The sequence below is a fragment of the Corvus cornix genome, chromosome 21 (assembly GCF_000738735.6).
Source record: "Corvus cornix cornix isolate S_Up_H32 chromosome 21, ASM73873v5, whole genome shotgun sequence".
NCBI classification, from domain to species: Eukaryota; Metazoa; Chordata; class Aves; order Passeriformes; family Corvidae; genus Corvus; species Corvus cornix.
This window is the reverse complement of record NC_046350.1, coordinates 5,061,367-5,080,146: the sequence shown is the minus strand read 5'-3', so window position 1 is coordinate 5,080,146 and position 18,780 is coordinate 5,061,367. Positions and strand designations below refer to the sequence as shown.

At 48.7% G+C, this 18,780-nt stretch overlaps 1 protein-coding gene across 3 annotated transcripts; it reads left to right on the top strand.

The window, feature by feature from the left end:
• The first annotated feature begins 1,362 nt into the window (after window positions 1-1,362).
• Window positions 1,363-18,593, top strand: SCNN1D (sodium channel epithelial 1 subunit delta). Of its 3 annotated transcripts, XM_010405896.4 has the most exons (13): window positions 1,365-3,060; window positions 8,636-8,970; window positions 10,608-10,845; window positions 11,955-12,148; window positions 12,275-12,378; window positions 12,762-12,925; window positions 13,628-13,726; window positions 14,295-14,412; window positions 15,162-15,240; window positions 15,774-15,831; window positions 16,575-16,630; window positions 16,905-16,980; window positions 17,212-18,593. In XM_010405896.4, exons 2-13 carry the CDS (start codon window positions 8,651-8,653, stop codon window positions 17,575-17,577), a joined length of 1,872 nt encoding a protein of 623 aa, XP_010404198.2. In that variant the 5' UTR covers window positions 1,365-3,060; window positions 8,636-8,650; the 3' UTR covers window positions 17,578-18,593. The 3 variants fall into 3 exon arrangements, with proteins under 3 accessions (XP_019145331.2, XP_010404198.2, XP_039419867.1); XM_019289786.3 differs by having other exon boundaries at window positions 1,363-3,060; window positions 16,905-18,593; XM_039563933.1 differs by lacking the exon at window positions 1,365-3,060 and adding an exon at window positions 7,460-7,963 and having other exon boundaries at window positions 16,905-18,593.
• The last annotated feature ends 187 nt before the right edge of the window (window positions 18,594-18,780 follow it).

Genomic DNA, 18,780 nt, shown 5'->3' with positions numbered 1-18,780 from the left:
GCCTCCAGAATGGCTGGATCGGAATCCAGGAGCACATCCCAGTATTTTTCAGCCAGGAGTGGATAAAAGTTCCCCTCTTTGATGCAGTTGTGGAGCTGCTGCTTCTTTGAAGAAGAATTTTGGAGGTACTGGTACAAATAATTCCCAGAATTTCTCTTTTCCAGCCTGGTCTCTGGGCAATTTAATAACAAAAATACATTAAAATAAGGGCAAGGCAGGAGGAGAGTAACAGAATGATGTCCCACCTCTCAATTTATAGGGAATATTCATGGCAGAGTATCCTGGAGAGTTTTCTCCTGAGGGATGCTCTGAACTCTGGGATGGATCCATTTTGTTCATCCCTAGAGCTGCTGATCCATCAAGTCAAAATCAACATCCAGGTTTTTCATGGGATAGGATGGGAATTTGAGGTTTGCTCCCCAAACCTGCTGGAAAACTCTGGCAAAAATGCCAGGGATAATGGAGAAAACCAGGAAAAAATGCCAGGGATAATGAGGAAAACCAGGGCATTGTAATTTTCAAAAGGAATACAAAAAGTATTGTAGTTTAAGTCAGTGCTTGTGTGAGGAGTGAATTCACCTCTCCAAGAAATTCAGAATGTCAGGAAAAACAGCAGGGAAAGGCTCTAAACTTTCCCTTCTGGAGGCAAATGAAATGGATTGCACAGGAAATTCAAATTACAAGTGTTCCTGATCTCCAGATCTCTGCCAAACAGGCCTGGAAGTGAAAATAATCTCCAGATCTGATGTTCTGGTGCTGCTGGAGTGAGAAGAAAGTCCTTGACATTGAGCAATGGGCACTGCAAGGAGCTCATGGAAATGTCTGGAAGCCAAAAAATTTGGGATCTGATGCTCCCAGCACCCTTTGGAAAGCACAAAATAATCCCAAAGAACAGAGGAGCAGGCACAGCCTCTCCAAATGCCAGCTGAGCTCGAGGAATATCCCATAAAAACATCTTTTTAACGAGGGTGGAATGACCCAAACGTGTCCTGGTGCAATTACGGAGCAGTGGCAAAGCCGTCCCAGGGCAGGTGACATCACCAGGGCTCTGGACAAACACCAATTAACAATTTACCAATTAACCCCTGAACAATGCTGCCCGTGTCATCAGGGCTGCCTCATGGGTGAAGCAACAGGGACGGGGGAAAAAGATTTGTCCAAGGTTGCACAGCCAGGGAAGGGAAGAGTTCAAGAGTTCACAGCTTCCCAGTTGGGTTTTTACAGGCTCTGCTGGAAGAGAGTTGGGAATTTGGGGATTTATTGCCACTGCTTTTGTGCTTCTGGTGAGTAGGGAAATTAAATCTCTTCTTCTGTGTTTGTTGTTTGTTTTGTCTGGGAGTTTTTTGGTCCTTTTCCTTTAAATGTGCTGGAAAATGGTCCAAATCCCCTTGGCAAACAGGATGTGAATTGAAACAAAATATTGTGAAGGATTTGTAGAGTTCTGCCTTTAGGGTCAATCCAGTGAGAAAACACTGAATCCCTCACTGGTTTGGGTTGGAGGGACCTTAAAGCCCATCCAGCTCCAACCCCAACACCTTCTCCTACCCCAGGCTGCTCCAGCCTGGCCTTGGACCTTTCCACAGATGGGGCAGCCACAATTCCTCTGGAAAATCCATCCTAGGGCCTCCCCACCCTCCCAGCCAAGAATTCCTTCCCAATATCCCATCTTTGAAGCCATTCCCTTTGTCATGGCACTCCCAAGTGTCCCTAAGAGCATCCCCAAGCTCACAAACCACTCCTGATGCATCCCTTTTGGGGTTGGTTTGGGGATTTCTGCTGGTGCTGATCAGACAGGTCAGACCAGGAATATTTGTGCTGTTCAGGTGCCCTCCTCACTCCGTGTTACTCATGGAGGAAATGGGGCCTGGCAGTCACGTGGCAGCATTTTTATTCTTTGACTGATGAGTAAAGTCTTTTTGGGGCATGAAAAGAATTAAAACCAGGTTTTTAATAGCAAATCTTAAGGGTTATCTGGTGCTTTCCATACTTCATGTATGGAAAGAATGTAAATAAACACCCCCCCCCCCTACCATCAGAGCAGACAGACCCTGAGCACAGCAGGGGTTTTGGGGTCTCCCAAATAATTCCTGCAGGTTTGAATGATTCCAAACTAATTCACCTCAGCCGTTGCATTGGCCTGGTGGTTTGGATTGCCTTTAGCAGCATTTTTAAAGGCTTCAAAATGATCTCTTTTTTCCAAGCCACACCACTTCCCTGAGGCTTTCCCTGCATCCAGGGAAATATTCCTGGGCTTTTCCAACTTCTTCCAGAGCTGTTCGTTTGCAATTCCCAACTCCGCCGTGGACAGCACTGCTGTGGGAGAAGGTGAAGAAATCCTCCAGATGGAAAACACGGCATTGCAGCTGGATTTATCCTAAAGAAAAGCCCCCGTCGGGAGAGGAATGGCAGCTGACACAGGCACTTATGTAATAGCTGGTTTCAATTAGGATTTGCTAATGACTGTTTTGCCCTTGCGCAGTTTGTTCCCGGTTTCTTCATCCCCTCCTTCCCTTGGTGCCACACTGGAGCACCTCTTCCTCTTGTTGACATCTGTTCCAGTTCCCAGCGGGAAAGGCTGAAGTTCCTGGATTGATTAACCCCTGGGAATTGCTGCTAAGTGTTGGGAACCAAGGTTTGGGGACTATTCCAGGAGCCAGGAGCGCTCTCCACCTCTTTTTTCCAGGCGTTTGAGGCACTGCTTGGGAATTTTTGGCTTCATTCAGGACGGAGTGATGGTACCTGGGATTCCAGGATGGTTGCATCTTGCATGTCCACAGAGCAAGAAGGTTTTGCTGGTGTTCTCCAACCCCTGCCAGCCCTGATTGCCTCAGAATTCCTACAGATCCTGCAGCGGAGCTGGAGCAGGACAAAAACCCATCCACCAGCAAGCAGGATCTCATCCTGTGAATCTTTGGGGGACAGGTCTGGAGTGGGGGCACAGCGCTGATGAAGAGCTGGGAGTAAAGAAACCAGAAGAGGAAGAGAAGCCAAAAAAACAAAACTAGGAAGTGTTATCCCAAAGGGATGCCAGGAGCAGCTGCAGCCACCTTACTCAGAAAGGTGAGTGAGTGGAAATGAATGCTTGGTCATCCCGGGAGCCTGCAGGATTCTTTTTGGTGCTGAGGCTGGATTTTAACCCTCTGCTGGAGGCTGCACCGAGGGCAGGGCTGACGTGGAGCCTCCTCATTCCAGAGGGGTAATTAAGGAATATTTACACGGCTGGTGATTAGCAGATTATTCATGTGCTCATTGCTGGGCTTGAGAGGATGTGCCAGGGAGCTTTATTTTGGAAAACTGGGGATAAAAGCATGGCACAGGGAGCCCAGCACAGGTTCAGGGGTGTTCACCTCTGCCTGGAGCATGTTTGGCAGCGTTGGGAGCTGCTCTGGCAGAAGGGACACGCTGCAACACCGGGGCCATCCTGATTCTGCAGGCACAAATCCATGGGATTTCCAGAGAGATCCCCCAGCCAGGCCTCAAAGCATGCCACAAAAGGAGATTCAGGGATTGTCAGAGGAAATGTTGGTGTGCAGAGCTCCACAGACATTCCAGGAGACGAGGAAAACATCCAGAAACCAGAGGAATTCAGCAGCACTTTTAGGGCAGGATCAGAGGGAGATGTGAAGCAACATCTGGAAGCTCTCCAGGGCAGGCACTGCCTTTGTTCTGCCTCCTGAATAAACTGGAATTCTGCTTTGTAAGGATGACAGAGGTTTGGGAGAGCAAGGACTGGGAAAAACAGAGGAGGCAGAGCCTGCTGGGAGCGGAAAGAGGGAGCACTGGGAGGTTCCTGTTCCTGGAGTTGCCCACAGGAGTTTGGAGTGGGAGGAGGGATGGACTGGCTGATCCAGTGGCCGTCAAGAAAGCAGGGAGAGGGAGGCCCCACAAAACCAGAGACAGAACTCATTCCAGAGAGGAGAACTGGGGTGGTGTGTGAGGGGACAAAATGTGGGAAGAGGGTTTGGCAGAGTAACCTGGGGCGTTCCTGGGGAATAAACTCCATTCGTGCAGGAAGTAAAGCCAGATCTGCTCAAATGGAGATTAAACTGTCTGCAAAACCTCCTGAAGGCAGGATTTATCCCTGCTCCACATCCCCACCTCTGCTCCAGGGAGGGGATGCCCAGGGCTGCATTCCATTCACAATCCAGAGGGAAAAGTGGGAACCTCTGGGAGAGACAGCAGTGGAAAGTCAGGAAACTGTGGGAGAGCAGGATAATGTGGAACAAATGCAGTGAGGGAGAAAGTTCATCCCAAGGAGAGTTTTGTGGTCAGTGGGCAGCAAATTACAGCGGAGCCTCCGTGTGGTGAGGCCCAGGGAAAGCCGCTGGAATTGGGATTTTCCGGGGTCCCTTCAGGTGGGGCTTTGGTTTTAGGCCCCTCAATGTTCAAGCAGCTGGGAAAGGCTGCAGGAAGGAGAGGCTGGAATGAGCTCAGGTGGGATTTTCACACCTCTGCCCAGTCAGAGCCTCCTCAAAGACCTCACAAGTTCTTCTTTGGGACATTTTCAATGATAGTGGGCAAAATATTTTAATATTTGAGTTCTAAAGGATGAGCCAGGCATGGCAAGAGAGGCTGTGGAAAACATCCCTGAGCTTCTCTCTTTCACTCAAGCCTCTACAAAACATTTTTCATGTGCACCAGCTGTAAGAAAACATTCAAGAATTTAAAAATTGATTGTCTGGCAGAAGATTTCCCTGATTTCTTGAGTCCATCCCACAAGGAACATGAATTTACTGCGTCACTTCTAGGTGAAGGAACTAAAATCTCCTACAGGATAATCCATGTGCCTCTCCTGCTATTGTGCCTGGCTGATACTGGCATCTTTTTATAATCTGATATTTATTTCTGCTTCAATAGTCTTATCAAATAGCTGAGAATCATTTTATCATCCATCTGAGCCTGTAAAATAAACATTATAATATATTATGGTATAATAATAATCAAGTGTAGGGCCAAGGACAGGGTTTGCACAGTTCATATGTGAAAGCTTCCAAGCCAAATGGCAAAATTCCTTAATTTTCTTTATCTCTGCTGTTTTTATCAATTAAATTGGATGTGATTCCATTAAAACCAACAAATTAAAAACACCCAGTGGGAAAAGCAACCTTCTGTACTTGCCCAGAGTTGCTGCTCCTCAGGACACACAAAGCATTTTCTCCTTCCCAGCCCTAATCAACATTTTCAGCCTTACTCAGGGTAATTACAGCCCTGCAACCCCCCAGGACTTTCTCAGGGCTCTTATCTCCACAATCTCTGCATTTTGAAAGAAACACCACATTTTTAAGCAGCAAAGGAGGTTTTTTTTTCTCCCTGCTCCTCCCACTTCAGGATCCAGGACTATGAGCCAACAGAACTGGGATCTTTTTTGGAGGGATATTGATCCAGTTTTTCCCCATTTCCTGCAGGAAAAAAAAAAATTCCTGGAGGAAACTCTGAAGGGATTTTTCTGAGGTGCTGCCAGGGAATCTCTGCACCATCATGAGGCAACAGGAGCTGTCTTGTGCCTGCTCCTTGTGCAATAATTCCATTGTCACAGATTTATTGTTGCCATTTTGCATTGCACAACGTGGAATGGAGAGAGAAGGAAGGGTGGGGGACAGAGACACGAACGTGACAGAATGAGGCTTCCAGTGCTGGGAGTTTTTTAATGAGATTTTAGCTAATGAACTCTTCACGTGGCTCTGCTGCAGCTCTTCATTCAGTTGGGTTTCTCTTTTAATCAAAAGTTTCCAAAATACCAGGGTTTTTTAAAATTTAAACCAGGTTCCAGATATGTGTTTTGAAAATTCCTTGTAATATTGAAGAGGGGTGGAACAGAGTAATAGCAGCTGGTTAATAGGATTTGAGTTTTTTAAATAATAATTGGAAAATTGGAGGGGAACATTCTATGTGGTTTGGGGTTTCTAAAGCAAAATCCAGCATAAATCAATCAAATCAGTCAAAATCAGGGGAGTTTGTTTCCCTTCATCTTTGTCCTTTCTCCCTTCTTTCTGAATCAAATTTCACAAGAAAAAATCTCCATCTTTTTTATTTTTTGCAAATGCTGATATTTCATAGCTTCCAGTGGGAGAGAAAACCCAATTTGGAAAGGCAGGCTCTTTTTTGTGGCTCTAAACTTCATCTGGATCCCAAATATTCGTATAAAAAACTTCCTGCAGAGCTGCTTTCCACGTGGGAAAGTATCAGAAATAATTATGGGAATTTTCATCCTTCCAATGAATCCATTTCTCCATCACTTCTGCAACTCTTTAACTAAACCACCTCCTAAAACCTGATTTAAACGGGGTTGATTTGGTTCTGTTCCCATCTCAACACCTGAATCCTGGCTGGGGATGGGATGGGATGAGCAATATTCTTGGAGAAGCAGGAGGAAATCCATGTGTGCCTTGGAGTAGCTGATCAATTGAGATTACACTGAGGAATGCAATTCCTCAAGCACACCCTGGCATCCTGCCAGGCTCTGGAAAACAAGGAAAGAAGGCAGAAATATCCTGCCTAGATGGAGAAATCCCGAGTGGGAAGAACATCCTGGAATCCCTGGTTATTTCCCTAGAAATGATAGCTAAGAATCCACTCTAATCAGGAGGGGAAAAACCAAAGATGAGCACGCCAGCAGCACTTAAACCGAGCTTAACTCCGGTGTAAGCTTCGTGTTAACCCGTCTGGCCAGTTTATTCACTTCCTATTATTCCCTGGATCATGCTTTGAATAATTTCCATGATCTGTTCCTCAAGTCCTGCCCCCTTTGATGTCACAGATTGGATCCATATAGGCTGGACAGCTCCCAAGGCCTCTGCACTCCCAAATCCCAGAGTTTTGGGCCAGCACTTCTGCTCAGGATTAAGCCCAGGGCTGGGTTTAGTGGCTTCTCTGAACACTCAGAGATCAGAGTTTCTGCCAAGGTACAGTGGGGAGGGGCTGGAATTTGGTTATAATTTGATTGTTAAATGTGTATTTTTAGATCTATTATTCATTTGTAGCTATAAATATGGGGGTGTGCTGTTTTCCACATTACCTCGGGATTATTTTGCTTTCTATTTCTTTTTCATTCTAATTATTTTAACAATGCAGATTTAAATGGGATGAATGAGCCAGAAACTTAAAATCCCACTGACAACGCCTGAAAACTCTGAATTGTTTCTGAAAACCAGGCTTTGTCTGGGGGTTTTAGAGTCACAAATAGACATTAAAAAAAATCTGTCTTTGATAAATCCTTTTAGCATTCACTTTGGGTAATTCTGGCCTTTTATTCCACATTTTTCTCACTGATAAAGACTCTGAGCTTTAATTCCATTATCACAGAGCCTCTTGCAACAATTCTTTAGTGACTTCTGCTCTCCTCATTCCCAAACTCTATCCCTGCATCCCTAAGTTTTTTTTTTTATTTGGAGCTAAGGTTGCCCCAAAGTTTGGACTCAGTAAACTTCTCTTAATGACATGATGGGCAGGGTGACTCAGGGCTGCTGTAATGTTGGAAACTCACACCTCACAACACACGGTGTCATGTTCTGGACATGAAAATGTGACAACAATGTGTCCCAAACTGGCACCAGAGCCCGGGACACATCCTCAGCAAGGCTGGAATTATCTCTGGAGTAGCACAGGAGGTGTTTTAATTACTGCAACAAAGGAAATGGGGGTTTTTATTTGGATTTATGCCACTCTTTTGAGTGATTTTCAATTTCTGTGCTTCCTTTTCACTGCTGTAAAACACAGAGAAGCCTTAAATTCCTATTTCTGTGGCAAAATAGCTGTTAATAATATTAATTAATATTTTGGTGCTCTCCAGAAACACCCTGAGATCATTTTCTTTTCAGTGCTACCTACAAGGCTTTATCCACACCCTAATTTGGCTCATCCCCTCTGTGGTTCCAACTGAGGTGTTTTTCTCCACTTCCATCCCTAAATTCCTGTCTGGACTCTGCAACACCCCCTGTATTTCATCTTGGAGGAGAGTTCAGAGGTAAATGAATCCTGTTTATTCTACAGAATGGGAGATCCTACAGCAAAAACGAACAACCAGGTTCTAATTTATCCAGTTCAAAGCTGGATTTATCCCAATTCCTTAAGGATGAAGCCATAGTAGTAGTTCTAAGCCAGTCTTGTTTTAGGCCCATAAACCAGAATATTCCACTAGAAATATTCCCCTAATCATGATTTATAAATCTGTATGGATGCCCAATGAGTCAACACTTCAGGATTAAACCCTGCTCCTTGGAGTTCTTAGAAAGACAAAAATTCCCCACCCTTTTTGGCCTCAAACTTCCCAGCATTACTCACAAACCCACACTGGCAGAGAAATCCTATGGAACTGTGGGCAAACACCTCGTGTTTCTTCAGCAGCAGCACAGTCTGAGCTCTTTGCTCCTGCCTGGATCCAGATTCTGCTCAGTTCTTGTTGGGTTTTTCTGATTGCAAACCTATTTGGGGCTTGTTTGGAAGAGGCCCCTTTGGAAAAGGTCTCTTTGGTGTGTTCATCTGGGTTTTTTTCCCCTCATGGATTCCATGATGTTCTTCCCACTCTGAATTCTCCCACCAAGGGAGGATCTTTGGAAGAGGCCTCTTTGGAAAAGACCTGTTCAGAAGAGTCTTCCCCTCAGATTAATAAGATTTTTTCCATCTTTTCCATGCCCAGAAAGACACTTAGAGGATGGAGCAGGAGCTGGCACGAGGAGAGGAAGAGAGGCAGGAAGGCCTGATCGAGTTTTACGACTCCTTCAAGGAGATGTTTGAGTTTTTCTGCAAAAACACCACGATCCACGGCACCATCCGCCTCGTGTGCTCCGACAGCAACCGCATGAAAACGGCTTTTTGGACCCTGCTGCTGCTGGCCAGCTTTGGCATGCTCTACTGGCAGTTTGCCCTCATGTTCAGCCAGTACTTGGCCTACCCTGTGGTGCTCACCATGTCCATGCACTCCGAGCCCAAAATGTTCCCAGCCATCACCATCTGCAACCTGGATCCCTACAGGTAACCTGGGCTGCTTCCCAGCACACCTGGATGGTCCCAAAGCTTTGGGAAGGGTCAGGGATGCATCCCCAGGATCCCTACAGGTAACCTGGGCTGCTTCCCCTCACAGCTCGATGGTCCCAAAGCTTTGGGAAGGGTCAGGGATGCATCCCCAGGATCCCTACAGGTAACCTGGGCTGCTTCCCCTCACACCTCGATGGTCCCAAAGCTTTGGGAAGGGTCAGGGATGCATCCCCAGGATCCCTACAGGTAACCTGGGCTGCTTCCCAGCACACCTGGAGGGTCCCAAAGCTTTGGAAGGGTCAGGGACCCCCTGGGTGCATCCCCCAGGATCCCTACAGGTAACCTGGGCTGCTTCCCAGCACACCTGGAGGGTCCCAAAGCTTTGGGAAGGGTCAGGGATGCATCCCCAGGATCCCTACAGGTAACCTGGGCTGCTTCCCCTCACAGCTCGATGGTCCCAAAGCTTTGGGAAGGGTCAGGGATGCATCCCCAGGATCCCTACAGGTAACCTGGGCTGCTTCCCCTCACACCTCGATGGTCCCAAAGCTTTGGGAAGGGTCAGGGATGCATCCCCAGGATCCCTACAGGTAACCTGGGCTGCTTCCCAGCACACCTGGAGGGTCCCAAAGCTTTGGGAAGGGTCAGGGACCCCCTGGGTGCATCCCCCAGGATCCCTACAGGTAACCTGGGCTGCTTCCCAGCACACCTGGAGGGTCCCAAAGCTTTGGGAAGGGTCAGGGATGCATCCCCAGGATCCCTACAGGTAACCTGGGCTGCTTCCCCTCACAGCTCGATGGTCCCAAAGGTTTGGGAAGGTTTAGGGTGCATCCCCCAGGAGGGACAGAGGGATCTCTCTGCCTTCAGCCATCCCCATCTGCTTCCCCTCACACGTGGATGGTCCCAAAGGTTTGGGATGCATCCCACAGGAGAAGCAGCCAGGTCCCTGTGCCTGCCCCAGCTGGAAAGGGACTGTTGTTGTTGTTTCCAAACTGGTTTCCAGATAAAGATCTTGTTGGGAATTGTGCAAGGACTTGTAGCAGTGAATTCCATGCGCTGAGTCAGGACAGAGGGAACGGAGCCGGAGCCGAGGCACTTGGTGGAAGCTGCTGGCTGATTTTGGGCTCTGATAAAATCAGCCTTTCCCTGAAAAACGTGGCTGCTCCATGGATTCCTTCCTAAGCCAGCTCCTGAGCTCTGGGATGGTGCGTGTCAGAGGCAGCTCTCCTGGGTGTCCCACAGAAACGTGGAAATAACACAGTAAATGAGGCAAACCCCATGGAATTCTGTGTGGCTCTGCTTGTCCAATGAGGCTCACGCGACAGGGGCGAGTTAGCACGGAGTTTCATGTTACATAGTGAAGGAATTATGTAATTGCCTTGGAATAATTAGCTAATTGCTGACAGAAAGGCCAGTTTGTGCAGCTCTGCACAGCTGCAAGGTCTGAGGTTTCCAACAACTGGAAATTCAGCCACTGGAGCTGCTGATAAAGTATTGCTGAGCATTGGCACCAGAATTCCCAGATATTCTCCCCCAGACTTCAAGGAACAACCTTTCCATGGATACTGTGAGGGCACAAAGTGCTTTTTTTTCTGATAGAAATGTGAATGTTCCCAAATTCCTTCTGTTCCTGGCAGGTTTGAGCTGGTCAGTGAACACCTGGTGCAGCTGGATCGCATGGCAGAGGAATCCATCACCTTCTTGTATGGAATCAACACCTCAGCCAGGTTATTCCACATGAATGACAGGAATATCCACGTCCAGGGCTTGGCCAACCTCAGCAGGTCGGGCTTCAAGCTGAGCCAAAACTTCTCCCTCTTGAGGATGTCGGACCTCAGGTCAGGGAAGAAACATTCCAGCGTGGGCTTCAGGCTGGTGAGTGGGGTCCTGGCAGGATTTCACCGGGATCCAGGCAGGGAAAGGAGCTCTGGGTGTTCCTTCATGGACAGAGGGAGCCTTCCAGCAGGGCAGGATGGGGATTCACCCCAAAATACCTGAGTGGTGTCCAGGTCCAATCAAGAGTCCAGCTCATCAGGGAAATTGTGGAGCTGAGGGAAATTTAAGATCAGGGTAACAAACTGAGTCTGTGGTGAGGCAGCAGCCCAGTCCCACAGCCCAAATTAGGGCTGGGATCCCCATCTGGGCTTAAATTTGCTCCTGGAAGTGTGGGTGGAAGCTCCAGGTGAGGCTGCTCAGGGCCTTTAAAGGTACATTAAAAAAAAAAACCAAAAAGACTGAAAAAAGAGATGATTTCAGAGCTGGGTAATGAGAGATTGGGAGTGCTTCAGGACAGTTCATCCATCCCTGCCTCATCCCATCCATCCCTGTCTTATTCCATCCATTCCTGCCTCAATCCATCCCTGTCCATCAGTTTGTGCTGACCCAGGAACAGAAGCTGGGATTGATGTGGCTGGAAAGAGCAGCACTTTTGGGGTGATTATTGAACCCCTGCCGTGTCCTGGAGTCCTTCACCAGCAGTTTTGGGGTGATTATTGAACCCCTGCCGTGTCCTGGAGTCCTTCACCAGCAATTTTGGGGTGATTATTGAACTCCTGCCATGTCCTGGAGTCCTTCACCAGCAGTTTTGGGGTGATTATTGAACCCCTGCTCTGTCCTGGAGTCCTTCACCAGCAGTTTTGGGGTGATTATTGAACCCCTGCTCTGTCCTGGAGTCCTTGACCAGGCAAACTTTCCCCAGAACCTGTGGGTGTTCCCCTGAGTAAGAACAGAGAAAGCCTCTCTGGGCTCTGCTCATGATTCATGAGCTGCAGAGAATTCCCAGCCCTGTCATCCCTCCTCCCAAGCTTCAGCTCCCTCCTCCTGCCTCCTTCCCCCTAAGATGGAGCAGCTCCAAGGAGAAAATTCCTGAAATAATCAGAATTTTCACTTTCTGGGAAAACAGAGATTCCCCTCACCCCTGTCTCCAGTATTTCCTTTTCCCTGTGACCTGTCAGCCTCACCCTGAGCCTTTCCCTCTCTCCCAGTGCAATTCCACAGGTGGGAATTGCTTCTACAAGACCTATTCCTCGGGCATGGATGCCATCCTGGAGTGGTACAGGTTCCACTACATGAACATCATGTCCCAGCTGCCCGTGATCATCAACATCTCCCAGCACGAGGAGCACATCGAGGACATGGTTTACTCCTGCCAGTACGATGGGGAGCCCTGCAGGCCCAGGTGTGTGGAGATTGGGATTTGCAGGCAATTAACAGCTCATTCCCATTATCCCAAAGGCATCCTGCTTTAAATTAAGGTGTTGCCACACTCACCATTAAAACCCCATCCGATCTCTCTCGGTTCCAGTGATTATGTTCACTTCCACCACCCAGTTTTTGGGAGCTGCTACACTTTTAACAGCAAGGGGACAGATCCCTTCTGGACAGCCACAAAACCAGGAATTCCTTACGGTGAGTGACCTGCCAAACTGGGGGAAAGGGCATTAATTAATAGAATTAATTAAATATAGCTTCTGTGTAGGATTTACTGACATATTGAGGCCTCCTTTTTGGTCTGGTGGCACAGATTATTGGCTTGCCACATGTGACAGCCATGCCAGGCACATCTGGGCTTAAAAAAGCAGAATCTTCTTTTTGTTTTCAAGCAGAATATTCTTACAGTTGTTATTGCAGAGTATTATGGGGTTGTTGAAGGTTTGGAATAGGTGCCATTGCCACCAGGTTTCTAAGGAATAAAAATGGCTCCTCCATGAGGGATTTGATCAATGCTGACAGTTCAGGATGTTCTTCTTTCACCCCGAGCTGTCCCACACTTCCCTCTCTCTGCTTGCCAGGGCTGTCCCTTATCCTGAGGGCAGAGCAGAAGGATCACATCCCCCTGCTGTCCACGGTGGCGGGGGTGAAGGTGATGATCCACAACCACAACCAGACCCCGTTCCTGGAGCACGAGGGCTTCGACATCCGGCCGGGCATCGCCACCACCATCGGCATCCAGCAGGTCTGGCACTGCCCCGGGGCTGGGAATGTCCCTCCTGCTGGCACAGGGACGCACAGCAGCCTCGGGCTCCTCTCCTGCCTCGCTTCACTGTGCTCAGGGCCAAATCAAATGGTCCCAAACGTGGCCTTTTGGCTCTCAAAATGTTGGAGCCTCGTTTGATTCACACTTTTGAGGGTTTTGCACCTCTCCAGTCCCATCCCAGCTCTTCCCAAAGAGCTGCCTGGGTGAATTGGGATCAGGACGAACATCCAGGAGGGATTTATTTGGACAGGATGTGTTGCTGTTGGTCAGCTGAGCCACGGGGGCTGAATCAGGAGGGGTTGGGCTGGAGATCAGGGAAAGGTTCTTCCCCCAGAGGCTGCTGGGCACTGCCCAGGCTCCCCAGGGAACAGGCACGGCCCCAAGAGCTCCAGGAGTGTTTGGATAACACTCTCAGGCACAGGGTGGGATTTTGGGGTGTCCTGGGCAGGGCCAGGAGCTGTGGGTGATCCCTGTGGGTCCCTCCCAATACTCTGGGATTCCCCTGCACTCTCCCACCTTTCCCCTGTCACTCCCTGTGGTTTTTATCCAGGTCCAGCTCTGCTGCTCATTTAATTCCCTGCCCTTCCTGCCCTTCTCTGCTCCCTCCAGTGAAGCTCAGAGGGTGCTGGCTGGCCCCAATTAACACTGCTAATCACCCAGGCCTCTTTTCTGTCCCCACAGGACGAGGTGAATCGCCTGGGTGGCAATTATGGCAAATGCACAACTAATGGGGATGATGTGGACGTGAAACTGCTCTACAACAACTCCTACACCCTGCAGGTACAGCCTCAGGCCTGGCTGAGCCCAGCTTAGCCCAGCCCAGCTCAGCCAGGCTGGATGAGGAGCGAGCAGCTCATTCCTTCCTGTCTAGGGAGCTCTCCTGGCTGAGCAGTTTCACTGCTGGAGGTAACAGAGAGATCCCTGCCCATCCAAAAGGAGTTACAATCTGGGATGTGCTGGAATGAGTGGAGGATCCCCAGTGCCAGACCTGGGGCTCTTCTCACACCAGGCAGGGAGCACTCAAGGCAGCTGAAGTGTTCTAGGAGGATATTTTTGCCCATCAGGGCTTTATTTGTGTCAGGAATTGCTCCTGGCTCTGTTTTTCTGGGCTGTTTCACTGAGATGTCACTGAGCATCACGGAAAAGGGAGCTGGGAAAATTCTCCAACAGCCTTTGCAGGGGTAAAGCCAAGCACTGAGGAGTGGAAACCTTTCCCATCCTCGTGGCTGGTGCCTTTTGCTGTAACAAAATCTGTGCCTTGTCTCCTAAGAGCTGCATCCTACAGATTGGGAGTTTTCTTTGGTTTATCCAATTTTTTTTTTTTTTTTTGGCCTTCTTTCTTTTGCAGGCCTGCCTGCATTCCTGCTTCCAGCACATCATGGTTCAGGAGTGTGGCTGTGGGTATTATTATTACCCCCTGCCTGCTGGGGCTGAGTACTGTGACTACAACAAGCAGCCTGCCTGGGGTAAGAGCTTTTCCCTGCAAAAGGGGACACATTCCTGAATCCCTCTCTGCTGCTGGGACTCCTTGGATCACTCCCACTTTGTGCCCATGCTCTGCTGAGGCTCTTCCCTCACATGGATTCGTGGACTCACAGAATATCCTGACTTCCAAGGGACCCACAGGATCACTGAGCCAACTCCTGGCTCTGCACAGACACCCCAGTGACCCCACCCTGTCCCTCAGAGCGTTTTCCAGATATTCCTTGAATCCCTGAATCCCAGCTGGATCCCTGGCACTTTCCTGGGCATTTGGATATCAAGTAGTGCTTAAAAATCCTGATTAAGGGCATTCATGTAGGGTTAAACTCCTTCATCTCCTCAGCACCATGCTGGTGTAGGAAATTTATGGATGAAATCCCTCCCTGGGAGGGTGGGGAGGCCCTGGGATGGAATTCCCAGGGATTTTATGGCTGCCCCATCCCTGGAAATGTCCAAGGCCAGGTTTGGAGCACCCTGGGATAGGAGAAGGTCCCTGCCTGGGCAGGAGGTGGGAATTGATCTTTAAGGTCCTTCCAACCCAGGATTCCGTGGTTTTATGATTTTAAGCTCTGAATTCGGATTATGAGTCAAAATCTCTGCCTAAATCCTCTGCTCCTTAAGCTTGGCCCATCCTCAGCAGATCAGATCCGTGCCTGGCACTCCGGTGCCCCTCTGGAATCATTCCAAAGGCTCAGGAAATCTCTGAGCCTGTTCCTTCCATCCCTTTTTCCAGGTCACTGCTTTTACCAGCTCTACAACAGGCTCAGGAATCACCACCTGAATTGCTTTGACCAGTGCCCCAAGCCATGCAGGTGAGTCCCAAACGCAGGGCTCAGCAAGGGAAAACACACCTGGAACTGCAGGGAATTCAGTGGAAAATTCATGGATCAACTGGCATTGGGAGATTCCAGTTTGATGTTTGCACCCCAGAGCTGAGAAAGCAAAAAGATGAGAGCATTAAATTAAGTTAAATTAAATCAGAGCTTTATCTGTGACACCAGAGAGATTTAAATCACCCTGAAATGTTTAATTAGGCCCAACCCAAACTCTTTGTGTCACTTTTCAGCCTGGAATTCTTTATTTTCACCTTTTTTACTGCCAATTTCAAAATGAAAAGATAATTTTAAAACAAAGTGTCAGATGTTTTCATTTTGGGTGCATCCCAGTGTTATCAGGACTTGGGAACCATTCTGATTTACCTGAACAATTTTCAGGTAACCTCTGGTTTTGTTTTGTGAGCTGACTCAGGAGGGTTCTCAAGAGCTGCCCCAGGAATTTTCTGCTTTGTTAAATTCCCCCATGCCAAGATCCCCATGGTGAAAATCTCTGCTTTTTCTCTCCTCAGGGAATCCCTGTACAAGGTCTCAGCTGGGACAGCCAAGTGGCCCTCAGCAAAATCCCAGGTACTGCACAAAACCCCTGAATTCCGAGCAAACTCACCCAAAAGGTGGGCCTAGGGAATGATCCTGTGCTTAAACAGAAGGATACAATCCCAGACTGTTTGGGAAGGGGTTGGAAGGGATCTTAAATCTCATTTTATTCCACCCCTTCCACGGGCAGGGACAGCTCCCACAGCCCAGAGCTTCAGTCCTGTTCTAATTCCTTCAATCCTGTTCTAATTCCCAAATTCCTTGAGCAATCCCCTCAGTTCCCACCCCAAACTGGAGTTCCTGGCTCTGCTCCCAGTGGGAGCCATGCTGTGGCTGTTTGGGAGGTGTAAACTCCTCATTTCTCATGTTCTAATGAGCAGGTAATTAACTCACCTGAGTGATGATGGAGATGCAAATCCAGCCAGGATGTTTTAAAAGAGGGAACTGTGTGGTGGGGTTGCCTTTAAAGGCAGAACTTAATGTTGTGAACACCTCAAAATTCAGTTTTTCTTTGATATCCTGGCAAATATTGCTTGGATTTGATAGCTCTCCCTTTATGTTATCAATCAATCAATTACAGCCTTTTTAATTGCTCCAAACTGACATTTTAGTGCTTAAAAACTGCAGTTTTAAAAGTGTTAAACATAAAAAACCTCATGAGGCGGGGTTCCAATAAAAACAAGCATTCCAATAAAAACAAGCATTCCAATCACAAATATTCCAATCACAAATATTCCAATCACAAATATTCCAATAACAACCAACCTCTGCTGCAGGACTGGGTCCGCCAGGCTCTGAGGCACCAGAATGGCTACAACTCCACCAGCAACAGGTAAAACCAGGGCTAAACTCCTCATCCTTGTAGGATTTGGGGCTGCCAAGGGAGGGCAAGAGGAAAATGGGCAGGAAAATCCAATCAACTCCCAATTTTTCCTCACAAAACTCTGAAATACTGAGGTTTTTTTTCCAAGCTCTGGTTGAACAACCTCAGGGTTCAGTCGGTGTGGGTGGGGGAAGCTCTTTTTTCCCAAAAGCCTGGAGCAGCAGCAGCACCTCCCAGCCAGGGAATGCCCCCCCAGTGCCAACTGCTCCTCTGTGCCCTGCAGGAAGGACATTGCCAAGGTCACCATCTTCTACCAGCAGCTCAACTACCAGGCTGTCAACGAGTCTCCTCTGCTCTCAGTAGGTTCCACCACGCCAAACTCTGTCCCCTGCCTTTCTTTTGGGGTGCTTGGGGTGCGTGGAGGGAGGGCTTTTAACAGCTGCCACCATGGGATTCTCCTCCTTGAGGAAAACTTTGGGAGTTGCACTTTTTCCACAATCCCATCGATTCTCCCTGGGTGCCAACAGCAAAATTCCTGTTCCCAGAGCTCTGCTGTGCCTGATAAAGAAAACTTTGGACTTTTCCCCCAGGAGAACCTGCTGCTGTCCAGCATGGGGAGCCAGTGGAGCCTCTGGTTCGGCTCCTCGGTGCTGTCGGTGGTGGAGATGTTCGAGCTGCTCGTGGACACCTTGGTCCTGTCCCTCCTCTTCTGCTACCAAAGGCTCAGGGCCAAGAAGACCCTGAGGGTCTCTCCCACCATCCCCAGTGTCAGCCTGGCCCTGGAGAACTACAGGGTGGTGCAGGAAGAGCCTGGGAAGGGAGAGGAGGGTGCCCGACCCTCTGGAATGAGGGACAGCACAGGGGAGCTGCAGCTGCAGCCCCTGCCCCAGAGGTGCCCAGAGGTGCTGCTGGATGGGTTTGGGTGCACCAAGGAGGAGGATTTGGGACAGGAGTGAAGAGCTGAGGGGCTTTTGTGAGCATGGAGAGGCTTGGAATTCCCTTAATGCTGTGGGAAGGGTGCCAGCGATGTCCTGGATCCACAGCTGAGCGTGGCAGCTTGGAATTCACCTGATGCTGCTGGAAAGGGGACAGGGACATCCTGGATCCACAGCTGAGCGTGGCAATGCTCCCTCAGCCACTGCAGGTTCCCCCTGCACATCCCTGAGTCCTGCAGCCAGAGATTTTGGATCCCAGGGAGTCTCTGGGAAGGGGGAGCTGCACTTCTGTTGTGGGAATCCTCATCAAAGGCTGCTCCCAGCTTTAATTTATAAATCCTGGTGAGGAAACCCCTCTGTGGCTCCAGCCAGGCCCAGCTACATTTCACAAACCTCCTCCAGAACTGGCTTTTCATGGGAAGAATTCCAGTGTGTGGGACAGTGGAAAGGGGGTTGGAATGGGATGGGTTTTAGGCCCCTTCCAACCCCAAACCATTCCCTGGCCCCGTGCTTCACATCCAGGGTTGTCCTGAGGGGATCAAAGCAAGAGGGGGCTCTGATTCCACCCTGAATTCCCAGACACCTCCTCACCCTTGCAGGATTTGGGGCTGGGAAGGGAGGGCAAGAGGCAGAGGAAACTTCTCCTGCTGCCCTTTGGGGCCAAGGCTCAGGATGCTGCTGCTGAGATGCTTCTGGACTCACCCCAGGTCACTCCCAGTGGGTCTGACTCTCCCAGGGGGAAAGAAAAGAGAAGAAAATGTGGTTGGGAACTTTTTTAGGTGCCAGAAAAAGCATCCAATTTCTGTGGAAGGTGCCACAGTGCTGCGTTTTTGTTGCAGCCCGTTTACAAATAGAGAGCATGTTAATATTTGACAGTAATTTATCTGTACATAAAATACAAAAAACAGCTTTATTTTTGATGGTGACTTTGCACAGGAGCATTTTACTCTGTTGTTTATGACTTGCAGGAAACAAGAAACCCAAAAAGCTTTGTTTTTTAAAATTTTTTTTAATAATAAAAGGCTCTGGAATACAGATTTGGGGAGTTCTTTGTGACTTTGTTTTGCCTTCAGCTGATATTCGGGTTCATTTTTGCCTGACTGTTGTTTCTAAACATCTTAAATGCCCAGACACCTGAATGTACAAAGGCAAATTATGATTTTGGGACCTCAGTTTGCTGCTGGCATCACTGAGAGCCAAGCCCCAACCTGATTTTGAGCCTTA